Raw genomic sequence first — 16,479 nt, forward strand, 5'->3', positions numbered from 1 at the left:
AAGCTGAGGAAACAAACTACTTTTCTATTTAAAAAAATCATTTGTGTTTTCAGTTTTGTGAGATTTACTAATGAAAATATTTATTTACTTATTCTATTACATTTATTAACCAGACGCCCTCAGCCAGCTGACTTGCAGTGGTGTACAACAGTAAAATAATAAACAATAATAAATAAAAACCATACATACAACAGTACAACAGTCCGTCTGCAAGCCCTTTAAAACTCCATAGTCCCCTTCAACCCAGCACCTCAGGCAGAGGAGAAGGAGGGATCCAAAAGATCTTCCTTGGCCCAGCCTCAACCAAAAACCTGGTGGAAGAGCGCCGTCTTATAGGCCTTTAAGGAAGCTTGGATGGGAGATCACCAAGGAAATCCAGGGTTGATATGCAGAGGCAGGCAATGGCAAATCACCTCTGAACATCTCTTGCCTTGAATATCCTATAGGGTCAATGAGGTCAGCTACAACTCTATGGTGTATTCCACTGCCATCTACCCTTTCTAGGGTAACGTCTACTTGGCACAATTCAACAATCCATAATATAGCAGATGTTACAATAAACGTTGGCCATTAAGAAGAAGAAAAAGAAGAAGAAGAGTTGGTTCTTATATGCCGCTTTTCCCTACCCGAAGGAGGCTCAAAGCGGCTTACAGTCGCCTTCCCATTCCTCTCCCCACAACAGACACCCTGTGGGGTGGGTGAGGCTGAGAGAGCGTTGATATCACTGCTCGGCCAGAACAGTTTTATCAGTGCCATGGCAAGCCCAAGGTCATCCAGCTGGCTGCATGTGGGGGAGTGCAGAATCGAACCCGGCATGCCTGGTTAGAAGTCCACACTCTTAACCACTACACCAAACTGGCTCTCTTAAGTGCCATAGGACTTTTGAATGTTTTGGTTTTACAGGTATGTTTGCACTCCCTTTGGTCGTTATGAAGAAAACATAATAAATAAATTAATTTGGTGGGGAGGGGGAGCAATTTTTAATTAAAAAGTCAAAAGACCTTTCTTGAATTGTGGTCAAATTCTAAGTCCTCTTATTTCAAACAAGAAGTAATATTCTTCTCCATGTGTACATTTTATCAGCTCCCATTCTGGCAAGGCAGGAAATACTAAAGGTTACTTTTGGATAGTTATAGGAAAATTAAACATTATGAAGATTAAAACAATATGGAAATCATATGTAAAGTTTGGCAAATGAATAAAAAATGCCTCCCCCTTTTTATATATCTGCATTTAAAAAAAAAACTGGAAGTCATACATCTGTTAATGATACTCAACTAAATAAGTAAACACTTCTCTTGAAAAAGGAATATTAATATATTGGAAAGATTTATAGTTATTGTTTAATAAATCTATATTTTCAGCAACTATTATGATTTTCAAGTGATGTAAATTAACTAACACTGAGTTCATATAAGCTTTTATTTAACGATCCCATTAGGGGTATTTTTATAATGCTGATGTAATTTAATACATTCATTTTTATATATACTATGCTATGATTATTGTCTTATCTTCTAATTTTGTGACCCTGCTCTAGTACACTGCTCTATGGTATGTATTACACTACAGTTTGATTCCCGCTCCTTTTCCACAGGCAGCCAGCTGGGTGACCTTGGGACAGTCACAGTTCTCTCAGAGCTCTCTCAACCCCACCTACCTCACAGAGTGTCTGTTGTCGGGAGAGGAAGGGAAGGAGATTGTAACCCATTTTGAGCCTCCTTTAGGCAGTGAAAAATGGGGCATAAAAACCACCTCTTCCTCTACCACCTTGGGGTACCACCTCCATCAATGACTCCATCCCAGTTATTATGGAGTACCTGTTGGTTCTGCCTTTTTTGACTGCAGTGTTTTTAGCTGCAATCCACCTTGAGTTTCAGTGAGAAAAGTAAACCACACATGGAAAAAAAATCACATAAACAAAATGTAGGTGACTGTGAGCAAATCATAATCATTGAGGCCCAGAAAAAGGGAAGCATATTTGCTGAGATTTTTAACTGAGTTCAGAGAGGGTCAAAATGGAGCAAAGTCATATGAAATTTTCATGATAATAATATCAAATGCCTATGAAAGACAGCTTGATTTCAACAGCAGAATAGATTTTATTTTTCAGTCATGTTGATTGACTTTTAAAACGTTGAGGCAACAGCTTATCAAGCAGCTTCCCTTAGGCCTCATCAACTGAAAACGTTCCTAGTCCAACTGCTATGCTGGGAAACTGTTGAATAGCAAATGTTTAATGCCAGCAGGTCAGTTTCTCATGGAATAAACTTTGCTTAACCAAACATACTCCTGCTTGTATCAGTTGAAAGCGGTTTGTACACATGAATGAAAGCAGGAAAGAAGTTAACTCTTACCTCCTTGCAGGCTTTGCTAACAGCGGTGCAGAGCAAGTAAACAAAACGGAATAAAGGAAGGTAGCTCATATATGACAAATGTCGTGGAGAAGAGAAATTCAATCCATCAGTTCCTGTTTCTAAAACTCTATTTGAAAAAGAACTGAAATGTACTAAGTGGTTTACAAGTAGCTGTGAATCCTGGACAACCCTACACAAACAGGGAAAGGAACAACTTTGGAAAGGCCATGTGCTCCCCTTGCAAACGTTCAGCTTGAGTCCTTGGAGTCTCAAGACCTGTGCCTGAGACTCTGGATGCTGCACCTGCTGAAATAGACCATTCTGGATAGGCGAAGCAATGGTTTGATTATGTGTATAAGAAATTTGGTATTTATAGATCTTTCACGTGTATTTAGCAACATGCAAAGAACGACACGAAAATCACAACTGAATTATGGATGGTGTTAAGATCGCCAAGTGTTAAACTGGTCCTTGTAGCTGTCCCATTAATATATGTTGATCTGCCGCAATTATCAGGCATTGCTGTTTAGGCTCCATGCCATGAAAAGCTTCAACTGCTCATTCCTGCATATTAAGCTCCTGTTAAAGGAACAGAACATTTCTCCCCTGACCAGCTGGCAACCTTAGATGGTATCCATTCTCATCCGTAATTTCTTAACCAAGATCCAATATAATAAACTCTATGAAACCTCCCATTTCCCCTTGATTTCGACTAATATGATCCTTTAAAAAGTGTGTTTTGCCACAAAACAAACAGGAGGCAACTCAATTCACATGAATAGCCTAATAGAGTAGATTCAGAATTTAGATTTCCACATGGATAAAGAATCTGGTATCCATATTTGTTGTCTCTTGGCAGGTGATAGTAAATGGCATGTACTGCAAAATTATTTGTAATGAAACAAGAGAGTATTAGCTTCAGAAGGCACCTGGACTTTCAAGACAATAAAAGCATCAGAAACCGTTACAACCACTAAATACCAAGTCATTATGCAGAGAGAGGTAAAATTTCAACTTTTACAGCAGCTGTCCAGGTTTGAACATAAAAGACAGGAAGGCAAGATAAAGTGAAAACATGTAATTTAGGACAGCTGTCTAGGCTTACCAAGAAAAGAAATATGAAAAAACCCAACCCTAAGAGCATTAAAATCAGAGAGCATTTGTAATTGTAATAGCACAACAAACTGACATTTTGTTCAAAGCCAGTTAAAATTTATACTATATAGATTATGCATAAAAGAGTTTATATGTTTATTTTAGCATTTTTAGAGCTCTCTCAGTTTGTAATTAAATCAGCATATTAAATTACACTCAATCTGTTCTAAACTCAAAATTATGAAGTGCTTAAATTCTGTCTGTATATTTGAACCAAAACTTGTATTCTATAGATTTTTTTTTGAAATCTCTGAAAAACTTCCTTTCAGTATCATGCTCACATGTAGACAATTAAAAAAATAAAATAAAAAGCTAACAAGATGGTACTGTTATCTGTGGATATCTATACGAATTTTCCTTCGAGGGAGCAACTTTTTTTCTGTCTCTCTCATCAGACAACTCCTTTTGTAGGAAGATGAAATGTATTCCAATAAAATTTCCAATCCCCCTCAAAAAAGACTAGCAGACAGATCCTAAGCTCTTCTATGCAAAGAAAAGCACAGATGCCATACCACAAAGTCTCTGGCTAGGTTGGAATCTGTAAACAAAGATCTTTTGAGGAGAGCAAAAGGTGGGGTTGGGAAAGGCTTTCAGTGGCCTTTTAACTTCCACTGAACCAAAACGTTCCTAGACTGTCCCTATGCTCATTGTTAATTTAAAAAAAATTATATTCTGCACTTACATATACAAAAAAGTACCCAAGGAGACCTCCAGAATGTTACAATACAGCAAAACATCATTCAGAGATTAAAACAGAAGCAGTAAAATCATAAATACTTAAGCACTAAGATTAAAAAAAATAAAGTCAATAAAAGAATACAAACAGCCACATAACAAGGGTAATAAATTACCCATCTATTGTTAAAAGGATGGCTAAATGTCTAAAATCCAGATATCTGTATCATGGATGGAATGCCACAACTGAGGCACTGACAGTGACCAAGCTGGGTCTCTAATTTCTCACCCATATAAGCTTCAAAGATGGCGGCAAAGAGTGTAGGGCTTCTGATGAAAATCTCAGGCATGATCATATGAGAGCAACTGGTCTTTCCAGCCCCAGGGCTTTAAAAGAAATAGCCCTGGCTAGCTCTGTCTCACTGGATCTCAGAAGCTAAGCAAGATCAGCCCTGGTTAGAAGAAGAAGAGTTGGTTCTTACTAGGAGGTGAAATTGTGGGCTTTCTCCAAACGTGTGGCAATTTTGCCCAACTCTATTTGCTTCTGGAAGGATGCTTTTAGGCCCTAGAAGAGTCTGTGAAGCAGGTTAGGCTGAGGGACAGTGATTAGCTCAAATTTACTCAGAAAGTTTCCATGGCAGACAGAGGATCCTAATCTGGGTTTCCCAGATACTAGTCCAACATCTTATCCACTATGTCACACTGATTATCCCTGGTTCTCAAAGCCCCTGCTTCCTATTGCCCCATGTGAAGTCCCTAGAAGCAGCCTGTCCAAAAGAACTGATGGGCTGGGGGAAAACTGCCCCATATGTCACACGTGTTCCCTTTCTCTCATCCTCTTGAGCAGACCTGGCTCAGAATTCTGTTTGTTTGGTTCCAAGATGGCAAAATGCTTCAGATCTGTATTGTATTCTTGCCTCAGCTATCCTTAGAGCCTGTCAACATCCTGCTGATCCATCCTCTTTCAAATATCTATTTGATTTTTCCACTTCCTTGGGTGCATATCAACGTAATGTTTAAAGATCAAAACCATAGAGACTTGATGAACATGCAGAGAACTGCCAAAACAAACACTCTCTTTAAATTGCAGAAGAAATGAAAGGGTTGTATTCCACACATTTTGCATTATAATATGACTTGACTAAACAATTATTATACGTAGAAAAATCATACAGAAAGACGTAGTAAAATATCTGCAGTTTGCATTAAACAATGTTATCCCAAAGTAGGAAAAGTATTCTGTATTCCTGCACGGAGTTTGAAACTTACTCTATTCGTTGCTTCTAGCTAAGTGTAGAAGAAACGACATATACATTCTGGACCAAATAAAGTTTAGTCAAATCAAGCAAACTTATGAAAGTATTTTGGATAGAATTTTTTTTCCCACTGAGAACCAAGTGTCTTTTAAGATATGTCACAATGATTCCAGGTATTGGGCATGTGGGTCTGGTATGGGATGCAGTGGAGAGTTTGGCCATATCTCTGGAGTACAGTCTGCCTAATGCACCAGAAAAAGCCCTGCTGAATCTCTTGGAGCTAATGGGTGTGTGGGCCTTGCAATTCCCCAGGATGATGGTTCTGTAGGACGTCAATATCAATGCAGAACTCGGACCTAACGTCTGTCATAACAACACTAGGGCTTTCCCAGTTTGTAACTGGCCCTACACATCAAGCAGGCCACACACTGGATTTAATATTTGGGCTATGGATACAGATTGGCCCAGTACAATTCACAAGAGTGCCATGGTTGGACCATTTTGCCCTGAAGGCTTGAATCAGTACCCTACTTCCCCCCTGTAAATGTGGAGTGCAGATTCTGGAAGCTCTGCAGGATCCAGTGCTCTCCAGTGACTCAATCAATAAGCTAGTAGAAGCCTGGCATAATCCTCTTTCTGAAGACAGCTCCATACTGGAGGTGTGCAACAGGAAACAGGAACTGAGACGGCAAGAGTGAGTTTGGTGGAAAACTTGTCATGAAGCTTCAAGGCCCTCCAGTAGCTCAACTCATATAGCCTCAGAAGACTGGGACATTTAAAGCAGGGCCTTTGAAGATGACCATAATGGTCAGGCAGTTTCATAAGAGAGTAGCCATGTAGGACAAATAAATCAGTTAGGTGACTTTTTAAATTAGTCATCTTTAATACTCAGATTAAAGTCTGTTATAATGTACATGACTATTTATCTGCTCCCATAGAGGTCAAGAGTGACCAGTGCAGATGGGCCAAGACTAGAGTAATATGGTCCAATCTTAGAGGTGCTTTCACTAGATAAATGTGGTTATCACTGAAAGCTCTCAATTTGACTGCAGTTTTTTCCCTTACAAAACAGTTGCTGTTAGGGTCAACATGAAGATCAGTCAAATGGAATTTCCCATTATATGGTTTATCCCTTTTCTTTCCTGATTTACCTCCTATTACCATTTTCCAGTTTCTAAAAATAATCTATTACAGCAAATCAGTCTCTTTAGTGAAGGAGATTATTCATAAAATTATAAGAAAATATAACCCTAGAAAGAGAAAAAAGAATGCCTGGTCCAATCCTGTGCCTCAGTGCAAGCACAAGTACACCATATATCAGCATGCATCCACAAACACATTGCCTACATAATACAAATATTGTGATACAATCCACTGGGAAGTCCCCCTGTACCAGCTCCACTGAAATGAGCTGAGTAGACAAAAGTATAATGAAATACATTAATTATGATTCTCCTATGTAGCTTCCATGGATCCCATTGGGTTTGTGCAGGACAGCTCTCTGGGTAGACTGCACCTTGATTTTATATTTAATATAAAATAGAGTTTAAGATAAAATGTTAATTTACTAGAGAGATTCTGCCTGGCTAACATTTAAACTGTCTTGGTGGTACCATAATGTAGATTTTTGCCTTCACCACCAAAATGCCGTTTTTGTGTTCTGCAACAAAATTAAACACTCAATGATGCGCTTTCTGTAATGTTCCATGCATGCCAAGCTGGAGTTCTCCCCCTCCCCCTTGCTTTTGTTAGAGTAAGTAACAGTTTTTGGTTTCTATGGTTTATCAACGGTTTCCTTTGCCCATCTTATCTGCTACTGTGACAAAGTCTGGCATGATTGGAAGCTTGAAGGAAAACCACAACGGAATAGCTTGGCATCCACTTCAACACTGCTGTCCGACCACAGACTGATACAGTTACTGGATTTGACTAACGGTTATCAATCAACTCAACTGTAGGCCCTTGGAAAGATAAGCCAGAAAAACAGAGAACAAAGGGAGCTAATGTAAACATTATTTAAAAAAAACATAATTTATATATTGTAATAATAGAATTATTAACGTTCAGGAACTCGTTTACTGTTTTCTACTTTATTTTAATTTGGTCACACACACTATAATTAATGCTAGAAATGTGTGCGTGTGTGTGTGTGTATATATGTGTGTGTGTGTGTTTCTTATACTGAATGTATAACATATTGTCTCTCTCTATATATATACATGTATCTTTATTTTATTTTATTTATGAGATTTTAGGCAGCCCCTCTCCATACGTCTGGGACAGCTAATTGTATTAGGATGCAAAACATGCAAGGCTATACATGTACAATATCTATTAGTAACATGTTTGCCCAAGGAAAAGGCTGGGTACCATCAATATTTCCTGTCACAATCACCCTCATGTTGTCAGTGTTGGGTACAGTGGGCACCAACATTCTTGTCAAACTTTCCATTTATTAGTTTTATTCAGTTTAACTTCTAATGACTCTGAATGCAAAAATGTACATTCCATAAGAGATCTCATTCTATAAGTCTAAAGAAATAGTAAACAAAAACAAAAAAGGATGAGGATGAGGAAGGGAATGGGTTGAAGGGAGGGGTATCATGGAGAACAAAAAAACAAAAACAACCCTATAATACTACAATTTGGTTTGAAGCATGTTTAGATTGAAATAAGGGAGGATTGAGATGGTGGGGCCTCATTTAGTCTGTTTTAAACATCTCCATTACTAAAAAAACACACCCCTATTTTTAAGACAGCTGATGATATAATTAAAATACAGTTACATTAAGCAGAAAAGGTCTACAGCAAAGGGAAGCCTAGAAACAATAGGAGAAGACTACCACAACATATTACAGTCGACAGTCCTTTAGATACCTTAGTTCCCAACAATTTAGGGTTTTAAATAGAATGACCAGCATATTGAACTGATCCCAGGAACAAATGGGAAGTCAGTGAAGTTATTCTAACAATCGTGAAATATGATCTATATTGCTGGAATCAGTCAACACACTTGTCATGGCTTTCTGTACTAATTGCGGTTTCTGAACCAAGTAAATTGTAGTCCATAGACATCTGGAGGGCCGCATGTTGACCACCCCTGGTCTAGATCAACAGTGGTGAAAGGACAATCATTGTCCCAGGCCTGCATTCTAAAATGTTCTGCATTTCTTTTATGTTCATGATCATGCGGATGCCTCCTAAGCAAACCTAATTAAACTGGATTTTAATTTGTCTCTGGACAGGCAGGCAGTCTATTGTGGAGGTGAAAAGTGCCATCGAATCACAGCTGACTTGTGGTGACCCTACTGGGGTTCCAAGGCAAGAGATGACCGGAGATGACTTGCTAATGCTTACCTCTGCATAGCAACCCTAGGCTCCCCTGGAGGTTTCCCATCCAAGTACTAACAAAGGCCAACCAGCCCTGCTTAACTTCTGAGATCTGACAAGATCAAACTAGCCTGAGACATCCCAGTCAGGAGGCCAGTTCATTACATTAGCTTTTTCAGCCCTTCTTCTAGAGTCTTGGACTCATACCATCCAGGCTGAATGAACACAGGCTTCTAATTTAACCCTGTGGCCTCTCAATGTAACAGAATAACAATGACAGCTTGAATCATGACCAGACACAAGAAGGGCAACAATGCATACTGATTTCCTGAAAATTGATATTTTGGGAGAGCCTTTTGCCTCTGGGTACACTGAGCTGAATGGTCTCTCAAGCTGAGTGACTGAAGCACAATATGGCAGTTCTTGGATGTCTTGTAGGAGAAATATTTCCCCCTATTTGAGCATAATTCAAACCACAAAAAGTATCTAGAGTTGGTATAAATATCTCCAACTTTGTACATCATCTTAATATTGAATGCTTTCTCCAGCCACCAAATCTCCACTCTTTCTAGGGTATGGAAGTTATAGCAACAGCCCTAGAAAATTAATGACTTAAAGGATTCCGAACAGTAAGACAATTTCCAGCTAAGTTACAGCATATCTGTTTTGGTGCATGCCTTATGCTTGAACTAATTATTATAAAACAAATCCATATGATTTTTTTCTTAACTCAACAACATTCGTAATAAAATGGAATCCTTATTCCAAATGGATCTACTCATGAAAAGTAGTATAATTCATTATGAATTCATAAATCTGGATAGAATTTCACACAGATTTTAAAAAATCATATTGGTCCTCAATGCATTGGACCAACAACATAATTTTAAAGGTAAAGGTATCCCCTGTGCAAGCACCGAGTAATGTCTGACCCTTGGGGTGACGCCCTCTAGCGTTTTCTTGGCAGACTCAATTTGGGTGGTTTGCCATTCCCTTCCCCATCATTTACCAACCTTGGAAGGCTGGAAGGCTGAGTCAACCTTTAGCTGGCTGCTGAGATCGAACTCCCAGCCTCATGGTCAGAGCTTCAGACAGCATGTTGGCTGCCTTACCACTCTCTGCCACAAGAGGCTCTTAACATAATGTTACATATACCCTTATCCCACTGTGGTGATATGGGACCACCTTTTCCCATATGAACCTATCCATTCACTCCAATAATCTTTGGAGGCCCTGTTTCAGTTGCCCTGTCACCTGAGGCTGGACAGGTAACAATCCAAGAAAGGACTTTCTTGATTGTAGCACCAAAACTTTGGAACTCCCTCCCCAGGGAGTAAATTAATCTGTCTCCCTGTAGTGGTGTCTTCCACCAGCAGATGAAGACCATTTTTTCTCATGTGACATACCTCAATAGCAGTTATTGGCCCGCCTCACAGTTGTTTGTTTATAAACAGTTGTTTATTTTTTACTTATCATTTGAAAAGTTGTTTGGCAGGTAGGAGGCCAGTTTGGAGAAGAAAGACGCAACACAATTCATTGGCATACAATGGTGACATCTTTAATGATACACAACCTCATGCACAGGTCCTCTCTTAGACACCTCCTGCATGGCCTACACCAGTCTGACCTCTCTGAGGGTTTATCTAAGTTGGTGTTCGTGTTATAATATTGTTGATATTATGTTAATTTAAACCACTGTTGGATTATTGTTGATGTCATTTTTATTATGTTCTATGCTTAGGTCATTTCATGTAATACCCACAAGGTTGTATATAAACCGCCCTGTGCCGTATAGGAGGGCGGTATAAAAATTAAATAAATAAATAAAAATTTAGGATTACAGCCTAAATATACAATTGAAATCCTTTAAAGAGAAACAATTAAAGTAATGAGAAAAGGGAAGTATGAGTCACTACAATAATTAAACAATTAACTTTGTTTAAATATTGACCCAGCCAACAAACTTATTGCCTCAGTAAAACAGCTCATTAAAAAGTAGCTACACAGTTCACAATAAAAATTTTCATTGAATAAAAGTGCTGTTTAAACATCTACTTTCTAAATGGGCTTTTGAGAAACTAAAACTAACACAGGGGGTCTCCTTTTTGCAATTTCTCATTGGTTTTGTGATAATGTTGCGTCAAGTGATTGCCATCTTTCAGCTTGTCACGCTTGATGAGGCGGACAAGCTGCTTAGCAGAGTGCAGCCCTCCATATCTAGACTCAACATTTGCCTTTCATAGTTGTTGACGTCAAGATCGAATGGGCTGGTTGACTCAGGAGATAATAAACATCCTTCTGCAAGGGGTGTAGGTCCCATGACTTTGAAAGAGATGGACATGAGCCCCTCTCTTGAAGCAGGTATCATAGTAACCTAAATAGCTACTGAGCCTCTTATGGTGCAGAATGGTAAGGCAGCAGACACGCTGTCTGAAGCTCTGCCCATGAGGCTGGGAGTTCAATCCCAGCAGCCGGCTCAAGGTTGACTCAGCCTTCCATCCTCCCAAGGTTGGTAAAATGAGTACCCAGTTTGCTGGGGGGTAAATGGTAATGACTGGGGAAGGCACTGGCAAACCACCCCGTATTGAGTCTGCCATGAAAATGCTAGAGGGCGTCACCCCAAGGGTCAGACATGTCCCAGTGCTTGCACAGGGGATACCTTTACCTTTAATGGCTAACATTCCTTTTTGTGCTTGACAGGTTGGGGTTGCATAGCTTCAGGCAGACATGGAAGAGATGGCTTATCTAGGCCGACTGCAAAGGTAACAAAATGCAGCATTCCAAAGGTGAAAATTTTTGATTCCATGGCACTGTGGTATTTTAACCTTATATGTTGACAAGTCAAAAGTGTTTTAAATGAGACTGTAGAATACCAGAGCAGGAACTTGCAGTAGATTCCTAATTATTTCAGGTTATTTCAACCTTCTAAGTCCATTGAAGTCAGAAGGGTATAACTCTGCTCTGTATGGCAGTGTAAACGTTTTTTTTTCCACAAAACATTTTCCCCCCGAAATGTTATATGCATATGCAGATTTGTAAAGATCTGAATTACTTGCAAATTGGTTAATCAATTAAAATATTGAATTAATTGACTAAGGTATTTATTGAGTGGTAACTCTACTACTGACTGGTTTTAACTTCTGATTTGGTTCTAATTCCTGATAGACAATCCTTGTAAGGAAGAAATCATGTTTACAAATTAGCATGAAACTCCTTCGCTCACTAAGATCTTCTACCTCTCTTAACTGAGCTGTCTGAAAGTGGGTACGGCCTGTTAATTTACAGGTTAACACTATACTACATATCGTCTTAAGCTACTAAAAGTGTTTGGAGAAGATAACAGGAGGCAGTTGATTTACTTAGATGCTAACCATTTCATCCATCAGTCTAAAGGAAGGGAATTTAAAACTGTGTGGATAAAATCTACAAACCCCAACCACTGTCATTTGAAAAATGGAAGAGTTTGTGACAAGCAGCACTCTCAGGGCTTAACCTTTGCCACAGATTCCCAGGGCTTAGCTCTGGCTCCAGTTTTCAGTGCTAGGAATCAACCCTACAAAATACGTAATAAGAATATATTGAAGTCAGTCAGAGTAGTTCAGCAGTGGAATAGGCTGCCTAAGGAGGTGGTGAGCTTCCCCTCACTGGCAGTCTTCAAGCAAAGGTTGGATACACACTTTTCTTGGATGCTTAGGGCTGATCCGGCGTTGAGCAGGATGGGTTGGACTAGATGGCCTGTATGGCCCCTTCCAACTCTATGATTCTATGAAGTATGCACAAGTAATAAAGTGCATTTCCTCCTTTTATATGTTCCAGAATACTTTGATGATCTGCTGTTTATTGAGCATAGAAAGGCATTTACTAATGTTCACATGAACATTTTACAACTGTCAACAGGACTCTGCTTGATGAACACGTTTGCTCTTGTGACCACAGATCTAGTAAAGATCTGGCCCATGTGACCTTTTGGTGCCCAAGGTTTACAGAGGATTGGGAATGAGACCTTGACATATCTCATTATGATTATCAGGGAGATCAGATTTGAATAAACTTGTAACAAAATGTAATTTATTATGACGAAATATTATTACATTAATCTTTGCTATTATGGTTGTGAATTTAATAAAGCTAGTAATGTAACTGTTTTTGTTTGCTTTGACTTAATGCAAGAAAAGGACTAGAACTTGAAAGTTCATTTCCCTCATTTCTGTATAATTATAGCAAGTCTCAGTCAAGTTCTGGAAACAGGGATAAAGTTTTTGAATCAGAAAGTGTCCTTTCCAATCAGACTTGGCCCTCATTATTCCTGAAAGAGAAATGCTTGTGTGAACCCCACTGTACAACCTTCCTGCATTCTTTCTGTATTCAAAAGTTTTTGAACCTCTTTATCAACATTTTAGCAAGTGCATAGCAATGTGCAGAAAACAGCAAGGTACAATCTTTAAAAAGAGACTTATTCCCCCCCCTTAATACAGAGGTCATTGTCATCCTCCCCCAAATAAAGATATCTCCAAAACATCTTGTTCAGCAAAATAATATTTGGGAGAGCATTGGTAAATCAATTGTTGATTGTTTGCCATTTCAAACATGGTTCACCAACCCTCTATTGTATACAACATTAGTGTACCTTTCTGAAATAAGGAAAAGATCTTTAAAACTTTCTTACTTTCTACGGAACATTTCTGCAAAAATGCAGCCAACACTCCAAAGATCAACTGGTGTTGCATAACTTGATTGAAGCAAAACTTCAGGAGCTCTGTACCACAAAGTGACAACCTACAATACAATGAGGAAAAGCAAACAAGATGACTCATCTAATTTAAGGTCACTACTAAGAAAAACAATCCTCTTTAAGATTATGAACCATTAATTATTATGTTAGTACATCATTTTCTATAAACATAATTGTAAACATTGTGATCACTAATAAATAACAATAACGTGGTTGCTATTCATAATAACCTTCTTAAAAGGGGTTATACTATTGTTCTACAGTTGCCTTATGTTGAGATTCTTTTTAAAAAACATTTTTGGAAGAAATATCTGGGATCTGTGAAGGAAATGTTTAAAAATCAATAACAATAATGCTATAAATGGGAAAAATGGGAAATTATTTGTGCCAACTGTGACGTACACAAATGCTTAACGCTACAAGGATGAACACAATAATATTGCTGCTGCTTTTAGAAATGCACTTGTTAGAATAATATTTTGGAGGAAAAACACAATAGAACATCAGATTAATTTGATGGTCAGGAATAAGAAACATTGGTTATTTATTAAATGTATACATTGAAGGGAGAAAGGAGAAAAGTTCAAGAATATTTACACAAGAGGATCAAGTTGGTTCAAAACCCTGTTCAATACTATGATTTCTATTTGTAACCTCTGTTTTAGAAAAAGGTCAGACTGCTGAGGACAAAAGAAAGCTGAAACTGGTTTATTTGGGGTGTAAATGTCTGTAAACTGGCTCTGCAACAGAAGAATGGTGTATGTTTAATCCTGTGCCCTTTCCCTGGTTGGAAGGTTATGTTAGTGATTCTTTAGGCTTACTCAGTTTACTGTTGGACATGAGAGGCAGACCAAAAAACCTGCATTGGTTGTTTTGTCTACCTATTAACATTGCTAGTACTTAAAGCAGGGGTAGTCAAACTGCGGCCCTCCAGATGTCCATGGACTACAATTCCCAGAAGCCCCTACCAGCATTCGCTGGCAGGGGCTTCTGGGAATTGTAGTCCATGGACATCTGGAGGGCCACAGTTTGACTACCCCTGACTTAAAGGATCCAGTTTTTGTCATATAACGTGATGCCGCTGCAATCTTATTACACTGCATACTGGATGTCCCATCCTGTTGATTGTATTGATTTACAAGTTATAATACACCTTGAGTCTCAGTGAGAAAAGGCAGGCTATAAATAATAAAAACAAACAAATAAAACTGTGATAGTAGTGATGTGATGATAGTAGTGACACTTGAAGTGATGTGTCAACATTTGGATCCTGAACTGGGTATACATCTATGTCCACACCTGATTCACAGGCAGGAAACCAACAGACACAAGGTTCCAAGAATCAGATGAATGAAGGAAGTCCATACAAGAGCTCCAGCTTCTTCCTCTCCTATACCTATTCCCTGTGGCTTCTGGGAGGAAAGGACAAAGGTTCATGATTCTGTCTGTGTATCTTTCTCAGGAACCTGATGAATGATTTTTATGCTAGACAAAATATTAGGAATTTTTATGACAAGTGAACTGTGGTCCTTTTCTGTGGGAAGAAATTCATAGAAAATATTTACACTTTGATTGATTTCTTTTTGTTAGTTACAAAGCTCTGTTTGCAACAGCTCAGATAAATCTGTTCACCAAAAGGAAATGTAATTCCTTTTAGAGAAGTGGTGAAAGTTGCAGTATCAATAGCTGCTGTATTTTTAAGTTGAGTCTCTTAGTTCTGAGCAGAGTTACCCCCATGGTCTCAGAAGGATGTAGCTGTGAGTTTACACTGTTAAAGCTTTTCCATTAAAAAAAAAAAGATTACAGGTTGGATTCTGGGATTCCCTTCCACTCCCTGACTTCCTTTGACCAAGTGTTTCTCCAATGGGGAATGAGTTTCTCATCAGAAAAAAAACGATGAAAGGGAATAGTAGGATCCAACCATCACACACTAGCTTCAGTTCAGCATCAGCTGCAAAGTATCTCTACATCTCTACATATGGATAATGATGAACTAGATTTTTTTTTCACTGCAAGGAACATCCACATGCCACATTCAAGCTTTCCATTTTTTGGCCCCAGTCACTCTATCAAATGAGATCAGGGCCTCGTGGGACCTTAATTAGTTCCGCAGGGCCTGTAAAACAGAGGTGTTCTGCCATTCTGCTAATATTTGGTGCCCAGAAAGAACATGTAGAAGATCCTGGCCTCCTGCCCTAAGAACCCATCCACTAGCCAGTCCCTCCAAGCACTGACTAGTCCCTTCAGGACTATAAGAGAAGGCAGCTTGATGTTTCTCCCCTCCAAACTGTCCAGGGAAGGGTGGAATAATAGTTACTAAATAGGAAAGGAAGTGAAAAAGGGGAGCACTTGCCCAATAATGACTAATTTTTAAAAAAGCTTTCTGATTGCAAAATGGGGCAGGAATGGGAAGATGGCGTTGTCATGGGAAGAAGTCTATGGGTGTTTTGTGTATTTGCACAATCACACTCCTCACAATACTAGGTACAATTAAGATACTAGCAGGAAGCAATAAATGCATTTTTTTCAGCTATGAAATACTGTAGCTGAGTATTGCAAAAATGTGACTTTCCTTTTGACATTAATGTCAACATAAAAAAACAAAAACCAGCCTGGACCCCCAAGACAAAAATGATGCTTCCCCCCCACAAAGAAATAATCTAGAAATGAATTTGCTTGAGTTGTAATTTAGAAATATTTTCAATAATGAAACTAATCAATACAAGTTCAGATAGGGAGCTGTCCATTAATAATTTGGAATATTTGCATCCCTCATCAAGAAAGATCAGAAAGTGTCTGCATTTTGATAAACAGATCTGCAGCATTTAGTTGCAAAGTGAGTTATGAACGCTATACTCAGGGTTTGCAGTCTTTTCCACTTGCTTTCAAGGAATAACTTTTCTGGGTTAAGTCTATTATTTTAAAAAGAGCAGAGCAATGCACTGAATCTGTGTAAAGATGCTTCCGGCTCTCT

General features: G+C 38.7%; 1 protein-coding gene across 4 annotated transcripts in view; it reads right to left on the reverse strand.

Annotated features, from left to right (window-relative positions):
* Nucleotides 1-16,479, reverse strand: part of CDK6 (cyclin dependent kinase 6) — a 114,581-nt gene that overhangs the window by 24,817 nt on the left and 73,285 nt on the right. For all 4 annotated transcript variants that reach the window (XM_077303997.1, XM_077303995.1, XM_077303994.1 and 1 more), the window contains one exon: nt 13,440-13,549. In XM_077303997.1, coding sequence (XP_077160112.1) covers nt 13,440-13,549 — 110 coding nt within the window. The remainder of the gene's footprint in view (nt 1-13,439; nt 13,550-16,479) is intronic.

Source organism: Paroedura picta, chromosome 11 (genome assembly GCF_049243985.1).
Source record: "Paroedura picta isolate Pp20150507F chromosome 11, Ppicta_v3.0, whole genome shotgun sequence".
Lineage (NCBI taxonomy): Eukaryota > Metazoa > Chordata > Lepidosauria > Squamata > Gekkonidae > Paroedura > Paroedura picta.